The 17836-nt window shown below is 41.1% G+C and overlaps 1 protein-coding gene across 2 annotated transcripts in view; it reads right to left on the bottom strand.

Annotated features, from left to right (window-relative positions):
• The window catches only part of LOC135237959 (B-cell receptor CD22-like), a 174649-nt gene that overhangs the window by 70968 nt on the left and 85845 nt on the right, over positions 1-17836 (bottom strand). Inside the window, exons 7-11 of one of the 2 annotated variants that reach the window (XM_064305563.1) lie at positions 15743-15997; positions 13943-14215; positions 12763-13026; positions 2534-2803; positions 1995-2203 (exon numbers count right to left, since the gene is read on the bottom strand). In XM_064305563.1, the coding sequence (XP_064161633.1) occupies positions 2067-2203; positions 2534-2803; positions 12763-13026; positions 13943-14215; positions 15743-15997 (1199 nt within the window). In that variant the 3' untranslated portion in view covers positions 1995-2066. Of the gene's footprint in view, positions 1-1994; positions 2204-2533; positions 2804-12762; positions 13027-13942; positions 14216-15742; positions 15998-17836 lie in introns of those variants that run through there. The other variant, XM_064305555.1, reaches the window with a different exon arrangement.

Genomic DNA, 17836 nt, shown 5'->3' with positions numbered 1-17836 from the left:
GGATGGGAAAGTTCCACAGAAAGGTCCTGTTCATTTCAGTGAGCTCCTCAGAGCTGGAGTGAGCTACTCGCCCCCATTAACTCCAAAACATCAATTTAACCTGATATAAAAAAATCAGCTAATGAATCAGCGTTTCATTTTCAAATACATGCCATCACTAGTTAAATATCAACTGAACCAGACATACAAATGTAATACACTTAATACGATTTATTTTGTCTCTAACATGACCACTTTTACAGTGGGTTTTCATAAAATATTGGAAAGATTTCGCACTGAAATACTCTATTCATTTCAAAGCATATATTTTCAATAACCAATAGCAATAAACCTTCATCACAACAATAATCTCTGTGTATTTATTCACTGAAATCAGGTAAATACAACACAAAGTGCAAGTCACTCTCCCTGACTCTGTATGTAATGAACAGATTATTACATGCACATAAGCAGAATTGTACAGTGTAGCATGTTACTGTCACATACTACAAACCCATTTGAGAAACTGAAACTGACCTTTACAGGGGAATACACATAATTAACTCTGGATCAATTTCCATTAAGCATGTCAACACACAGAAAAATGACACAGAGAAGATCGTAACTGTCAGGGTGGGTGCGGAAATGGACCCAAACGCAGAGTAAAAAACAGAAGATCCAAAAATGGGGAAAACAAAAGACTTTAATAAACAGAAACAGGGAACAAAGAGCCTCGCAGGGCGAAATTAACAAACAACGAAAATCCTCAAAAAATTCACAAGAAAAAACAAAAAAACAAAAACCCAAAAACAAGGGAAAACAAGGCAGGGAGGGCACAGGCAGGCAAACAACAGGTAAGCGGGGAAACAGGCAGGAACAGGAACAAACAGGTCACAGAAGTAAACAGGTAGCAAACCAAAAGATTCCAGCGCCTGAGTCTGGGGAGAGGGCGATTTAAATAGAAAGACGCAGACGAGACACAGGAGGGCACGATGAACAATCAAGCCACAGAGAGGGAGGGGAACACGAGACAAAACGCAACTAATAATTAGATAATAGAAAACAATAAAACAATTAACTGAACACAAAACCGAGGCGTCGCCATCTGGCGGCCCAACGGAGAACAACAAGGGGGGAAGGAAGACACAGAACCCTGACAGTAACCTCTGTACATAATCTAATAAACCTTCAAGGCCATATGGCACACACTGCTATGTTTTCTACCTATTTGTAAGAAAGGTGCTATGTAAATAAATAATGTCTTATGATTACTGTTATGAAGCATTATGAGTGTTAAACAGTCTTCATAACTCTAATTATACTGTATTATGAGCAGACTATAAGGCATTATAAGTTGTATATAATGCATTATAGACACGCATCATAGAAAGTGTTATTGAAGTTCAATTTTTGCTTAAACAATGTATATAAATAAAATTATATTATACCCATAGATAAATACATGTATGCACATATGCAGACTGATTTCATTAACTCACCTGCCTGCCCCCGTCTCCCCCCATCTCATTTCTTGATTTTCTCCTCCTGATTATTCAGAAAAAAATAATGAAAATAAAAAGTAAATCTACTTTCAGACAAATATTTAAAGAGCCCCCTGTTGTGCAAACAACAATTTGCATTTGTTTGAATGATGTGTATTGCTGAGGCAATAGTGCCCATGTATGTGTATATTTTTTTTATTATTCAGATGTTATTAGGTCACGGGAAGTGAGCCTGAGTTATGAGAGGCTTCTTCCTGCCCAGTAAATGTAGTTCAGCTTTATTCAAACCAACACTGGAGCTCAAGGGCAAATTGATGCGTTTGTCAAGACTTCATTATGGCCTGTAACTGTCCACATGATTCATATTAAGAACAAACTTATCATAAAGGTTTGTTAAACTTATTGAGACACTAAAATGCATCAGTCAAAAGTTTACTTCAAAATAAAACAAAATGACTAATAATGACAGTCTAAGCACTACTCAGGCATTAGTGGGGGGATATGGCATCAGCATGATGTAACGCAGTTAGTGCACAGCAACAACATTTTACAGAGATGTGCGTTTGTTTTAAACTGTGAGTCTGATCAGAAATGATTTACAATTGAGTGACCACAAGCCGACTCATTTACAACCACGTACCTCACGCACACAACACCCAGAATCACAAGAGCCAAAATGGCAGCCACTCCCACAGCTGCAGCCGCGATCAGTGACTGACCTCCTAAGCAAAGTCAGAGAAATGTAGCCCTGTCAGTTATGATATAGCAGTGTTCATTTCACAACATGTCTCACCAAGGTCCTTAAGGCGAAAGTTTATAAATGTTTAAAAATACCCCTTACATGCCTACCTTTACTAGAAATATCTGTACATTTGAATTTTACTGAATTCAATGCTGGCATCATGATACTTTTAGTTACACTGCTCATCATCATTATCTACCATGATCCGGTTCGGATTGTAGCACCAATATTATGATCAGCATTGCTTTGTAGCCTCTGGATCATAATCAGCGTCAGATAAAATATTGTATCAAATAAGTTCTGGTCCTACCTTGCACTGTGACCAGCAGAGCAGAAGAATTCTGAGCTCCAAGTCTGTTCTGTGCCTCACAGTAGTACTGTCCTCTGTTCCAGGATCTAAACTCAGAAAAGTTCAAACTCTGTCCAGATCCTGCCTGCCAGACTCCAGTGTCATTCTTCTTAAACCAGGTGTATTTCTGCACTGGTGGGTTGGCATCACTGCTGCAGGTCAGAGTCACTGAACTGCCATCCACTATTTCACCAGAGGGGCTCACTGATACTGAGATGCTCTTCGGAGGATCTGAAAGAGAAATAACAGGTCCTGCAGTTTTAAATAAAAGTCACACTGAGGTGTTCTTGGGAGCATCTAAAATCATTAGAAAAATGTGTTGAATTCCATATAATTTCTCACTCACTGCGTTGCTTCTCGAAAAACTGCAAAGACATTTATTTCAAAGTAATGTTTATAATGGAGCTGAAATCTCACAATGTGAAGTGGAGGAGTGGTGTGGTAAGAGCGCCATCTGCAGGTGGAGTGGGAGCAGTATAGCTGGCTAACAACCACGCCTGTTTGCAATTACAATTGATTGGTAATGGTTTATATGCTCTGCCTGCAGTGAGATCGGGGTGCTGGAATGAGAGACGCATGTGGGAGCGGTGCCATCTAATCCCCGTCTCATCGTGTGTGTTTTGTTTTGTTTTTGTTTCTGTGTTTTTTGGTATCGAGCGCACAATAAAGCCTTGGTTGCCTCTAACAACGACGGGTTGTGTGGTTTGTGGGGGAAAAGGACTGCAGAACCTGTTACAGTAAATATCCCAGTATATCATACTTTGTACAAAATGAACTGGATATACTGTAGCTTTATAGTAGTTGGAAAATGACACAGCAGAATCAAGTTTTCAAAAGTGACAGCAGTATTAGATATGTCTTTTTAGCATCTTATTAATAATGATAATTCATTTTTTAAAGTTGAACTGCTACATGTGTACCTTTTTGCCCTTTGCAAACTCAAAATGACTACAGCTTACTAAGACATGTCAAATATGATCAGACTCATCACTGTATGATAATGTAATATATGATTGTTCTCCTCCACTGGCCAGTGTGACTGCTTACTCAGTGTCTTACTGCTGTGAAGTTACCCAAAGACACTCAGGAGATACTGACTCTCTGCTCTTGTGTGTATGAAGCTGAGATGCACTGATATATCACACTGTACACCAAGACGTTTAGGAAGAGATCTTTTTGTCCCAATCGCATTCTCTGCCTCACAGATGTATTCTCCAGCATCTGAGGAGTTGACTTTTGAATGGTTAAACTCCGTTCTGATCCTCTCCATAGAAGCAGATCCACCCTTCCTATACCAGGTGTACCTCAGCACTGGAGGGTTGGCATAACTGCTGCAGGTCAGAGTCACTGAACTGCCTCCTCTATTTTACCAGAGGAGCTCACTGATACTGAGGTGTTCTTGGGAGCATCTGAAATCAATAGAGAAATGTGTTAAATTCCATATAATTTCTCATCTCTGTGATTTGCCTCAAATAGATTGAGAACCATTATTGCAAAGGAAAGGTTATAATGAAGCTGAAATATCACAATGTGATGTGGAGGAGTTGTGTGTTAGGGGGCCATCTGCAGGCAGAGTGGGAGCAGTATATCTGGCTAACAACCACACTTGTTTGCAGTTACAATGATTGGTAATGGTTTATATGCTCTGCCTGCAGTGAGACCGGGGTGCTGGAATAAGAGACGCACACGGGAGCGGCATGCCATCTAATCCCCGTCCTTATCGTGGTGTTTGGTTTTGTTTTTGTTTCCGTGTTTTTGGTATTGAGCGCACATAACGCCTTGGTGCCTCTAACAATGATGGATTCGTGGTTTGTGGGGGAAAAAGGAAATGCAGAAAACCCGTTACAATAAATATCCAGTCTATCATGCTTTGTTACAAATGAACTGGATATACTGTAGCTTTTATGGTAATTGGAAAATGGACACAGCAGAATCAAGTTTTCAAAAGTGACAGAAGTATTCAGATATGCTTTTTAGCATCTTCATTAATAATGACAACTTCATTTTTTAAAATGACCAGAGCATGTGGTATTTGTTTTTGCCCTTTGCAAAATCAAAATGATACACGTTTACCTAAGACACGTCAGTATGATAAGACTAAAAACGGGATGATAAAGTAAATTTTACTGATTCCCTCCACTGGCCAGTGTGCTGCTACTCAGTGTCTTACTGCTGTGAAGTTGCCCAAAGATACTTTAGGAGATATGCTCTCTGCTCTTGTGTGTATGAAGCCCGAGATGCATGATTACTCACACGCACAACAAGGACGTTTAGGAGGGGATTTGTTTGGTCCCAAAACACATTCCCTGCCGCACAGAGATTCTCCTGCATTTCCGCGGTGTATGGTTTTTAAAGGTTGTAACTGGATCCTCCAGGAGGGTTTAGCTCTATTTCGTAAACAGGTGTGTATATGCACTGATGGGTTGGCATGGCTGGCCCCGGTCAGAGTCACTGAATGCCTCTCTTTTTTTACAAAAGGGCTAAATGATACTGAGGTGTTCTTGGCATCTGAAATCAATAAGGGAAAAGTGTTTTTAAATTTCTCTCTTTTTTCTTTCTGGGTTTACAAATAGATTGAGAACCATTATTGCAAAGAAAGGTATAATGAAGCTGAAATATCACAATGTGATGTGGAGGAGTTTGGGGGTAGGGGGGAATTCCCCAGGTGGGGAGTATATCTGGCTAACAACCACACTTGTTTGCAGTTAAATTGATTGGTAAGGTTTATATGCTCTGCCGCGGAGAGGGGTCTAATAAGAACGCACACAGGGGCAATGCCATTTTCCCCCGTCCTTACGTGGTGTTTGGTTTTTTTTGTTTCGTGTTTTTGGTATTGGGCACAAAAAAAGCCTTGTGCCCTAACAATGAGGATTCTGTGGTTTTGAGGGAAAAAATTTGCAAAAACCTGTTCAATAAATATCCGGGTCACATTTTGTTACAAAATGAATGGATATATGACTTTTTATGGAAAATTGGAAAAGACAAAAGAAAATTTTCAGTTTCAAAGTGCCAGAAGTTTAGATATGTTTTTTTAGCTCTCATTAAAAATGACAACTTATTTTTAAGTTGCCAGCAGCATGTGGTTTTTTGTTTTTCCCCTTTGAAAAATAAAAAAGACTACACGTTAACCTAAGACACGTCAGTATGATCAGACTCATCACTGTTTTGATAATGTAATTATTTTGATTTTCTCAGGGCCCCAGTTTTGGACTGTTTTAAATCATGTCAAATGCTGTGAATTAAAAAAACTCGGGAAAATGACTCTCTGCTCTGTGTGTAAAAAGCTGAGATGCATGATATACTCCACACACAAAAAGACGTTTAGGAGGAAATTTGTTGGTCCCAACCCACATTCCCTCCCGAAAAGATGTATTTTTGCATCCTGGGGGTGGGATGGTTTAAAAGGTGTGTGGATCCTCTCCATGGGGGTTCAGCTCTATTCTTAAACCCAGGTTTTTGTTATGCACTGTGGGTTGGCATGGCTGTTTCCCGGGGGGTTCAAAAGTCCCGTTTGAACTGCCCTCCTCTATTTTACCAGAGGGCTCACTGATATGAGGTTTTTTTTCTTTGGGAGCACCCAAATTTCAATGGAAAATGTTTAAAAATTTCCTTTAATTTCTCAATCTCGTGATTTCCTAAAAATAGATGAAAACCCCATTATTGCAAGGAAAGGTTATATTGAAGCTGAAAATATCACAATGTGATGGGAGGAGTTGGGGGTGGTTTGGGGGGCCCATCTTGGCAAAAAGGGTGGGGGGGGGGCGGGGTAATTATCCAAAAACACCAACACTTTTTTGGGCAGTTTCAATTGTTGAAGGTTTATAGGGCCTCTCCCCCCGGAAAAAAGTGAAAACCGGGTTTGGGGGAATTAAAAGACGCACACGGGGAGCGGCATGCCCAACCCCGGGGTCCTTATTTGGTGTTTGGTTTTTTTTTTTTTTGTTTCCGGGTTTTTGGTTTTTTTTAGCGCAAAATAAGCCTTGGTGCCTTAACAAGGGAGGGAAATTCTGTGGTTTGTGGGGAAAAAGGACTGGAACCTGTTCAAAAAATTTCCAGTCTTCATGCTTTGTTACAAAATAAAACTGATATCGTGCTTTTTTTGGTAATGGAAAATGACCCCCCAGCGGGGATAAAAAGGTTTCAAAAGTGACGAGTATAAGATATCTTTTACCCTCTTCATTAATAATGACAACTTCTTTTTTTAAAGGGTTGACCAGCAGCATGGGGTTTATTTTGTTTTTGCCCTTTGCAACTCAAAATGACTCCCTTTTTACAAAAGCCGTCAGATGATCAGACTCACACTGTATGATAATGTAATTATTCTGATTCTCCTCCATGGCCAGTGTGACTGCTTTACTCAGTGTCTTACTGCTGTGAATTTTTTGGCCCCAAAGATACTAGGGGGCTGTCTTTTTTCTGTATTATGAAGCTGGGGATGCATGATATAAATCACTGCCCCAAAAAAGACGTTAGGAGGAGATTTGTTGTCCCATCACATTCCCTGCCACAGATGTATTTCCTGCATCCTGCGTTGAGGGTTTTAAAGGTGGAAATGGATCTCCCATGGGGTTAGCTCTATCTTAAACCAGGTGGAATATGCACTGGGTGGGTGGCTTTGGGTGCTGCTGGGGGCAGAGGGCACCCCGAACCCGCCCTCCAAATATTTCCCCCCAGGGGGGGGGCTCCCGATACTGAGACGCCTCGGAGAAAATCTGAAAGAGGAAATAACAGGGGGGCCTGCAGTTTTTTTAAAAAAAGTCCCCACTAAGGATTCTGGGGCATCTAAAAAAATTTTAAAAAAAAAAAAAAAAAAATTTTTTTTGTTAAATTCCATATAATTTCTCACACTGTGTTGAATTTTTAAAACACTAGCCCGAGACATTCATCCAAGTAATGTTTATAAAAGGGAAACTGAATCCACAAAAATTGGGGGAATTTGGGGGGGGGAGGGGTGGGTTGGGGGTTTAGGGGCACCAATTCCCAAAAAAGGAAAATGGAGCAAATAAGTGGCTAACAACCACACCTTGAATTTCAATTGATTGGTAATAGATTTTTTTATCTCTGCTTGCAGTGAGGCAGGGTGCTGAATGAGGGCGCAAAGCGGGGGCGGGGGTTGCCATTTTAATCCTGTCTATCGGTGGGTTTGTTTTGTTCCGGTTTTTTTGGGATCCGGGGGGCGCACATTAACCTTGGGCCTTAACCCAAAGCGGTTGTGTGGTTTTTGGGGAAAGTAATGCAGAAAACCGGTACAGTAAAAAATCCAGTATCTCATGCTTTGTACAAATTTAACTGGATATACGTAGCTTTTTAGGTAGGGTTTGGAAATGACACAGCAGATCAAGTTTTAAAAAAATGAAAGTTTTAGTGTCTTTTTAGCATCTTCATTAATAATGATAACTCATTTTTTTAAAATGGTCAAACTGCATTTTGGTTTCCCTATTTTGCCTTGCCCAAAAACCCAAAAGGGCTAACGGTTTTTTTCTTTAAAACATGTCAGTATGATCAGATCATCATGTAGGATAATGTAATTATATCTTTTGTCCTCACGGTCAGTGTGACTCTTTCTCGTGTCACTGCTGTGAAATTGCCCCAAAAAGGCACTCAAAAGGTCATGAACCCCTCTGTTTGTTTTGTATAGCTAGATTTCAGGGAAAACTCACACTGCACCCTCAAGATGTTTAGCAAGAGAAATTGTTTCCTCCAACTTATTCTGTGCTACAGTAGTATTCTCTGCATCCTGCATCTGATGTTTTTAATGCTTGAACTGTACCTCTCATAAAGGGGTTCAGTCTATTATCCTTAAGGTTTTTTTTTTTCTCTGCACGGGGGGTTTGGGTTTGGGGCCTCCTCTGCAGGTCGGAGCCCGGGAATTTGCCCTCCACTATTCACCAGGGGGGCCGTTTGATACTGGACTCTTCGGAGGATTCTAAAGGGAAAAATAACAGGCCTGCATTTTTTAAAAAAAAGTCACACAGGTATATTTGGGACATCTAAAATCATTAGAAAAAGTGGTCAATTCCTATATTTCTAACTCTCGGTTGCATCCAAAACATAGTAGAGACTTTTAAATTTCAAGAAATGTTAAAATGGAGTTTGAAATTCAAAATGTGTGTGGAGGGATGGGGGGGTTTAGGGTCCCATCTGCAGGCAGAGTGGGGCAGAAAGCTGGCTAACAACCATGCCTGTTTCCCAATTTACAATTGTTTGGTAAAGTTTATATGCTCTGTGCAGTGAGCCCGGGGTGCTGGAATGAGGACGCAACCCCGGGAGCGCATGCATCTATTCCCGTCCTAATCGTGTGGGTTTTGTTTTGTTTTTGTTTTTTCGTGTTTTTGGTATCAAGGCACAAAAAGCCTTGGTGGACTGCAAACCTTTTACAGAAAATATCCCAGTTATCATGCTTTGTTACAAAATGAACTGGATATAGGACTTTTAAGGATTTGGAAAAGGACACGCGAATCAAGTTTTCAAAAGTGACAGAAGTTTTTAGATATGTCTTTTTAGCATCTTATTAATAATGGTAACTTCATTTTTTAAAGGGGTTGACACTGCATGTGGTACCTTTTTCCCTTTTCCCAAACTCAAATGACTCACGTTTTCCCTAAGAATGTCAGTATGATCAGGACTATCACTGTTTTGATAATGAAATTTTCTAATGATTTCCCCCTCCACTGGCCAGTGTGACTGCTTTTACTCAGTGTTTACTGCTGTGAGTTACCCAAAGACACTCAGGAGATACCTGACTCTCTGCTCTGTGTGTATGAAGCTGTAATGCACTGATATACTCACACTGCACATCAAATGTTCAGAAGGAGATCTGTTGTCCCAATCCATTGTCTGCCTCACAGTAGTATTCTCCTGCATCCTGCAGTGTGATGCTTTAATTGTGTTCTCTGTTTGATCCTCTCCTCGAGAATGCAGATCCAGTCTTCTTAAACCAGGAGTATCTTTGCTCTGGTGGGTTGGCATGCATGCTGCTGCAGGTCAGAGTCACTGATCTGCCCTCCAATATTTCACCAGAGGGGCGCACTGATACTGGAGACGCCTCTCGGAGGATCTGAAAGAGAAATTAACAGGTACTGCAGTTTTAAATAAAAGTCACACAGAGGTGTCTTGGGAGCATCTAAATCATAGAAAAATGTGTTCAAGTTCCATATAATTTCTCACTAACTGTGTTGTGTCTCAAAACACTAGAGAGACATTTATTTCAAAGTAATGTTTATAATGGAGCTGAAATCTCACAATGTGATGTGGGGGTGGTGGGGTTAGGGCCATCTGCAGGCAGAGTGGGAGCAGTATAGCTGGCCTATAACTCCTGTTTGCAGTTACAATGATTGGTAATGGTTATATGCTCTGCCCTGCAGTGGGGACCAGGGTGCTCGATAATGAGAGACACAGCGGATTGGCATGCCATCTAATCCTCTAATCGTTGTGTGTTTTGTTTTGTTTCCGTGTTTTTGTATCGAGCGCACAATAAAGCCTTGGTGCTCTAACAACGACGGATTGTGGGTTTGTGGGAAAGGACTGCAGAACGTGTATAATAAAATAAACAGGTATTGCGTTTTATATAGAGTCAAACGAGGGGTTTGTAGTTTCATGTGAAATTTTAACCTTTTTTTTTGACTCAGGCATACTGTATGTAGTGTTTTCCCATCATTGCATTATGGCATGTTTTCAGGTATTGACGTTTCATGCAATGCTATATGACAGAACATTTACATGCAGCATAGTATAATCTGTACAATTTAGCTGAAAATATAGTTGAAGACTTTCAGAACTGTGAGATTTGAAGAAGTTTGGCCTCTGGTACTCACATCTCACATTAAGGGGCCACTGCAGGGGACTGAAGCTCATAGCCTTTCACAGCACAGGAGTAGCGGCCTCGGTCTTCACTGCTGGCTGTGAACTGGTGACTCTGATCAGTGAAGGACAGAGGAGATCCGTCCCTGTACCAGATGAAGGCTGGGCTGCCAGTCAGAGTGCAGGTGGTGCTACAGGTCAGTCTCACACTCTGTCCCTCTGTCACTGTGTCAGGATTCACCGTCACCAGTAGATCTGCAAATAGCAAATTAAAACTGTAAAAAAGCTTCCAGTCATACTTGTGGGAAGAGAATCCTCTGAGTTTATAGCCTAAAATAATTACCTGTAACTGCCAATGTGACCCCAGGTTCTCCAGCATATTTTCCATGATCACAGTCAGTCAGGAACCTGAATCGGTATGTTTTTGAATCAGTTTCTCTCAGTTGGTTTATTCTAAAAGTGCAGTCACCGTGCTTATTCCCCAGGTACTCCACACGGTGAGAGTACTCTGGGTCCTGGGACAGGTCCTCAGGCTCCTGTGGCTTGTTCCAGTGAATAAACCAGAATGTTCTCTGCACTGTGTGAGATGTGGGATATGAGTAAGTGCAGCTCATGTCTACTGAAGACCCCTTTAACGCACAGATTCTCTCAGCGGTGTAAGTCACTCCCATTCCCTCTGGCTCAGAACACCTGAAAAATACAAACAAACACACGCACACACACAGACACACACACGCACACACACACACACGCAGACACACATACACGCACATACACACACAAACACACAAACACACATGCGCACACATACACACGAACACATGTATACATACACATACATGCACACACACACATGCACGCACACGCACACACGCACACAAATTCACGCACGCACACACACAAACACACTGCTCAGAAATCCTTTAAAACACGATGTGTTGGCAACATGACAGATAAGGGATTCAATAAACTTTAAAACAATTGCACCTAATTTCTCCAAAACTATGGAACATCAAAAATTGTACTTGTATTTCAATACTAACTGATGTCAGTAGATGCAGTAGCCCCGATCAATGTGAGTTTCACAGGTACAGGAAGTCTTGCTTAGTAGCTAGCTTTGCTCGAATGTAGTAGCTGGGCTTGAACCTAGGACCCCATGTTCCCAAGACTGTAACCTTGCCCACTAGGCCACAGGCAGGCTAGCTGTTTAAGCTGGAAATGTTCAGAATAAAAAGGTATGGGTATTTTCATGTGTATGCGAGTTTTTGATTGGGTCGTGTAGGTGAAGATTTGGCTGGTGTCGGTAAAAATGTCCAATGGGGAGACATGTTGTTAGTGGGATAGGCGGCAGGAAAAAAGAAGAAGAAGGAGAAGAAGAAGGAGAAAACGCAAAATCCCCTTGGTTTGGGGCTTTATTGTGTGGACATGTGAAGTTGTTTATGAAATCTGTCTGTTGAAATGGGGTCAGAATGTACAGAATTTGATGTTTTTAAGTGCTGAGTGTCTGTGGCTGTTGTGGTTATTTCTGTGGGGAACCCTGAAAAGTGCCAAACTCTCGGTGCTGTATAGGTATGGGGCATGCCCCCACCAAGGCGTAACTTGGCGGGATGGCATACCTGCCATCCCAATAATGGAACTGAAATCTCACGATGTGATGTGGAGGAGTGGTGTGGTTAGGGCGCCATCTGCAGGCGGAGTGGGAGCAGTATAGCTAGCTAACAACCACGCCTGTTTGCAATTACAATTGATTGCTAATTGTGTATATGCTCTGTCTGCAGTGAGACCGGGGTGCTGGAATGAGAAATGCATGTGGGAGCGGCATGCCATCTAATCCCCGTCCTTATCGTCTGTGTTTTGTTTTGTTTTGTTTTGTTTCCGTGTTTTTGGTATCGAGCGCACAATAAAGCCTTGGTGCCTCTAACAACGACGGATTGAGTGGTTTGTGCGGAATAGGACTGCAGAACCTGTTACAGTAAATATCCCAGTATCTCATGCTTTGTTACAAAATGAACTGGATATACTGTAGCTTTTTATGGTAAATGGAAAATGACACCGCAGAATCAAGTTTTCAAAAGTGACAGAAGTATTTAGATATGTCTTTTTAGCATCTTCATTAATAATGATAACTTCATTTTTTAAAGTTGATCAGCTGCATGTGGTACCTTATTTGCCCTTTGCAAACTCAAAATGACTACACGTTTTATCTAAGACATGTCAGTATGATCAGACTCATCACTGTAGGATAATGTAATTATATCTGATTTGTCCTCCACTGGTCAGTGTGACTGCTTTACTCAGTGTCTTACTGCTGTGAAGTTGCCCAAAGACACTCAGGAGATACTGACTCTCTGCTCTGTGTGTATGAAGCTGAGATGCACTGATATACTCACACTGCACATCAAGATGTTTAGCAAGAGATTGTTTCATCCCAATCTTATTCTGTGCCTCACAGTAGTATTCTCCTGCATCCTGCAGTCTGATGCTTTTAATGGTGTAACTGTATCCTCTCCATGAGAGTTCAGCTCTATTATCCTTATACCAGGTGTATCTCTGCACTGGTGGGTTGGCATCGCTGCTGCAGGTCAGAGTCACTGAACTGCCCTCCACTATTTCACCAGAGGGGCTCACTGATACTGAGACGCTCTTAGGAGGATCTGAAAGAGAAAATAACAGGTCCTGCAGTTTTACATAAAAGACACACAGAGGTATTCTTGGGAGCATTTAAAATAATCAGAAAAATGTGTTAAATTCCATATAATTTCTCACTCACTGTGTTGCGTCTCAAAACACTAGCAGAGACATTTATTTCAAAGTAATGTTTATAATGGAGCTGAAATCTCACAATGTGATGTGGAGGGGTGGTGTGGTTAGGGCGCCATCTGCAGGCAGAGTGGGAGCAGTATAGCTGGCTAACAACCACGCCTGTTTGCAGTTACAATTGATTGGTAATGGTTTATATGCTCTGCCTGCAGTGAGACCGGGGTGCTGGAATGAGAGACGCACGCGGGAGCGGCATGCCATCTAATTCCCGTCCTTATCGTCTGTATTTTTTTGTTTTTGTTTCCGTGTTTTTGGTATCGAGCGCACAATACAGCCTTGGTGCCTCTATCAACGACGGTTTGTGGGGAAAAGGACTGCAGAACCTGTTACATTAAATATCCCAGTATATCATGCTTTGTTACAAAATGAATTGGATATACTGTAGCTAATTTTTTGGTAGTTGGTATATGACACAGCAGAATCAAGTTTTCAAAAGTGACAGATGTATTTAGATATGGCTTTTTAGCATCTTCGTTAATAATGATAACTTCATTTTTTAAAGTTGAACAGCTGCATGTGGTACCTTTTTTTGCCCTTTGCAAACTCAAGATGACCACACGTTTTACCTAAGACATGTCAGTATGATCAGACACATCACTGTATGATAATGTAATTATATCGGATTTCTCCTCCACTGGCCAATGTGACTGCTTTACTCAGTCTTACTGCTGTGAAGTTACCCAAAGACACTCAAGAGATACTGACTCTCTGCTCTGTGTGTATGAAGCTGAGATGCACTGATATACTCACACTGCACATCAAGATGTTTAGCAAGAGATTGTTTCATCCCAATCTTATTCTGTGCCTCACAGTAGTATTCTCCTGCATCCTGCAGTGTGATGGTTTTAATGGTGTAACTGTGCTCTGGTCCTCCTGTCTCTGAGGATACAGCCCTATTATTCTTATACCAGGTGTATCTCTGCACTGGTGGGTTGGCATCGCTGCTGCAGGTCAGAGTCACTGAACTGCCCTCCACTATTTCACCAGAGGGGCTCGCTGATACTGAGACGCTCTTGGGAGGATCTGAAAGAGAAAATAACAGGTCCTGCAGTTTTAAATAAAAGTCACACAGAGGTATTCTTGAGTGCATCTGAAATCATTAGAAAAATGTGCTCAATTCCATATCATTTCTCACTCACTGTGTTGCGTCTCAAAACGCTAGAAGAGACATTAATTTCAAAGTAATGATTATAATGGAGCTGAAATCTCACAATGTGATGTGGAGGGGTGGTGTGGTTTAGGGCGCCATCTGCAGGTGAAGTGGGAGCAGTATAGCTGGCTAACAACCACGCCTGTTTGCAGTTACATTTGATTTGTAATGGTTTATATGCTCTGCCTGCAGTGAGACCGGGGTGCTGGAATGAGAGACGCACCGAGGAGAGGCATGCCATCTAATCCCCGTCCTTATCGTGTGTGTTTTGTTTTGTTTTTGTTTCCGTGTTTTTGGTATCGAGCGCACAATAAAGCCTTGGTGCCTCTAACAACGACGGATTGTGTGGTTTGTGGGGAAAAGGACTGCAGAACCTGTTACAGTAAATATCCCAGTATATCATGCTTTGGTACAAAATGAACTGGATATACTGTAGCTTTTTATGGTAGTTGGAAAATGACACTGCAGAATAAAGTTTTCAAAAGTCACAGAAGTATTTAGATATGTCTTTTTAGCACCTTCATTAATAATGATAACTTCATTTTTTAAAGTTGCACAGCTGCATGTGGTACCTTTTTTGCCCTTTGCAATCTCAAAATGACTACATGTTTTACCTAAGACAGTATGATCAGGCTCATCGCTGTATGATAATATAATTATAACTCATCTTCCCTCCACTGGTCAGTGTGACTGCTTTACTCAGTGTCTTACTGCTGTGAAGTTGCCCAAAGACACTCAGTAGATACTGACTCTCTGCTCTGTGTGTCTGAAGCTGAGATGCACTGATATACTCACACTGCACATCAAGACGTTCAGGAGGAGATCTGTTTGTCCCAATCCCATTCCCTGCCTGACAGATGTATTCTCCTGCATCCCAGGAGTTGATTTTATTAATGGTGTAACTCCTTTGTGATCCTTTCTCCAAGAATGCAGATCCAGTCTTATTAAACCAAGTGTATATCTGCACTGGTGGGTTGGCATCGCTGCTGCAGGTCAGAGTCACTGAACTGCCCTCCGCTATTTCACCAGATACTGATACTGAGATGCTCTTAGGAGGATCTGAAAGAGAAAATTTCAAGTTCTGCAGTTTTAAATTGATGTCACACTTACCTCAGTTAAAATATGTTTTATTTTCCTTCATGTTTCCAAATGTCATTTTGTTTGGCTGCTATTATTGCAGTACCATCTTTCTTTCCATGTTTAGAATTAACTTAATCCGACATACTTTCTAAACACAATAATTTTCATTTCCTAATCACTATCTGCAGGTTGCTCTTCTGCCCTGTTGCCCATGTCTTTTAAAGGTACATTAATGTTCAACTGCATCATCGCTTTTTCAAAATGAGTAACAAATGAGACTCAGTAAAGTTAAATGTATGAGTTTGTCCTCAAATACTCACAGAGAGTCACTGCTGGGGACGGGAGATTCTCATGACCTCTTACTGCACAGGAGTAGCTGCCTGCATCTCCACTGCTGGCTTTGAACTTAAGGTTGTCATCTTGTTGAGATTTCTGGTCGGTGTGTTGTAGAGATTGTCCATTCTTGTACCAGATGAATGTTTGGCTGCCAGTCAGGTCAGTGCAGGTGATTTTACAGGTTAGTGTCACCCTCACTCCCTCACTCACTGTGCTAGATTTCATTTCAACCTTTACACCTGAGTGAGAAGAAGAAATACAATAACACAATATACTGAGTATTTTCAACAAAATTCCCCATTGTACAGAACCCACAATAAATGTATGAATGCATATTACTGTAAATGGTCCAGTTTTTCATTTCAATTAAAGATTGAAGTCAACTGAGACCCCAAAATCTCAATCTGTCTGATAATGGAATGCTTGTGCTCTGGATTGGCTGGCATAACGTGGTGAAAACATGCAGTCATTCCCCACTCTTTTAAAAATTATTTGGTGGCAGATAAAAGGTGATACCGCCATCTACAGGGCATTGTATTATCTCATAAAAAACACGTTTTCAATGCACAAAAATGCCAAGTTACTCACACATGCAAAGCACTGCCTATAACTCATTCATTCAAACTGGCTAAATCTAGGCCTACCATTAAAAGTATTGACATCAAAATGATGCCAAGTTACTGTACTACAAACTATATAGGATATCTTGCCTCACCGAAATTAAAGAAGGTGTATTCCAAAGCAATGCTACCCAATGTTATCTTAAAAAAGAAGGCACTTGACAATTCAGACATGCCTGCCCCTTTTTTGAACTGGCAATGGAGCATCTTACACCTTTGCACTATACAGCGATGTAAGATGTTGTGCTTGGACAGCATGGTTGGACAGACCAATCCTCTTCCTGGGCTTTGTAAAATCCGTCTTACATTACGTTGTTATGAAATATTCGGTTGTCATTCCGTTTTAAATTACTAACGCTGGTTTTGCGATAGGGGATGAATACCGCATGGGGGCCCCCTGGTGGCCACGGGGGCCCTAAGCAGCCGCTTAGTTCGCTTATGCCTCGGGCCGGCCCTGCATGCATTATTTCCCAGTAAAACAGAAGGTGGGCAGACACTCACATTTCAAATTGACTGCAGGGGAAGTGACTCCTCCTGTAGGGGTATAAATCACTCCCCGTTCCATTTGGCTCAGCACACCTGAAAAACACACACACACACACACACACACACACACACATGCACACGCACAAATACACACACACACGCACACACACATGCACACAAGCACACACACAAGCACACACACAAATACACACACATACACACACACACACACAAATACACACACACGCACACACACACAAATACACACACACGCACACACGCACACACACAAATACACACACACACACACACACACACACACACACACACAAATTGAAAACACAGATGTGTTGGCAACATGACAGATAAGGGATTCAATTAACAAAACTTTAGAACTACTGCACCTAACTTATATAGTACATCACTAATTGTACATGTGGAGACCTTGATATGTTCTGGAAGCAGGGTGATATCTGTGGTTGGTTTTGTTGATATAATTTCAGACCTTACAATAATATATATATATATATATATATATATATATATATATATATATATATATATTTGTTTTTTCAGTGATACAAGATTTTGCAGGTTAAAACGAATTAACTGCATAATCTTTTGTCCCTCTGTTAGCTATTTTAATACTAACTGACATCAGTAGATGGCAGTAGCCGCCAATAAATGTGAGATTCGCAGGAGCAGGAAATCTTGCTTAGTAGCAAGCTTTGTTAAAAAGTAGCATTATGCCAAGCAAGTTAAGAGTGAGTGTCTGGGTACACTCTCGGCTGAAAACTGTTATGTTTTGCTAACAGTGAAAATGAACTGCTTTTATCAAAATATGTGGCACCAAAATGCTTTTTCGCCATTCTAATGCAACATGCACAGTCAACAGCTCCGATCATTTTGTAAAGCCACAGATATTTATATCATGCCTCTGTCTCAGTTATAAAGTTGAGTGTGAAGAGGAAC

This window comes from Anguilla rostrata, chromosome 1 (genome assembly GCF_018555375.3).
Source record: "Anguilla rostrata isolate EN2019 chromosome 1, ASM1855537v3, whole genome shotgun sequence".
Lineage (NCBI taxonomy): Eukaryota > Metazoa > Chordata > Actinopteri > Anguilliformes > Anguillidae > Anguilla > Anguilla rostrata.
The sequence above is the reverse complement of the archived record's forward strand: the minus strand, read 5'-3'. Positions and strand labels throughout refer to the sequence as shown.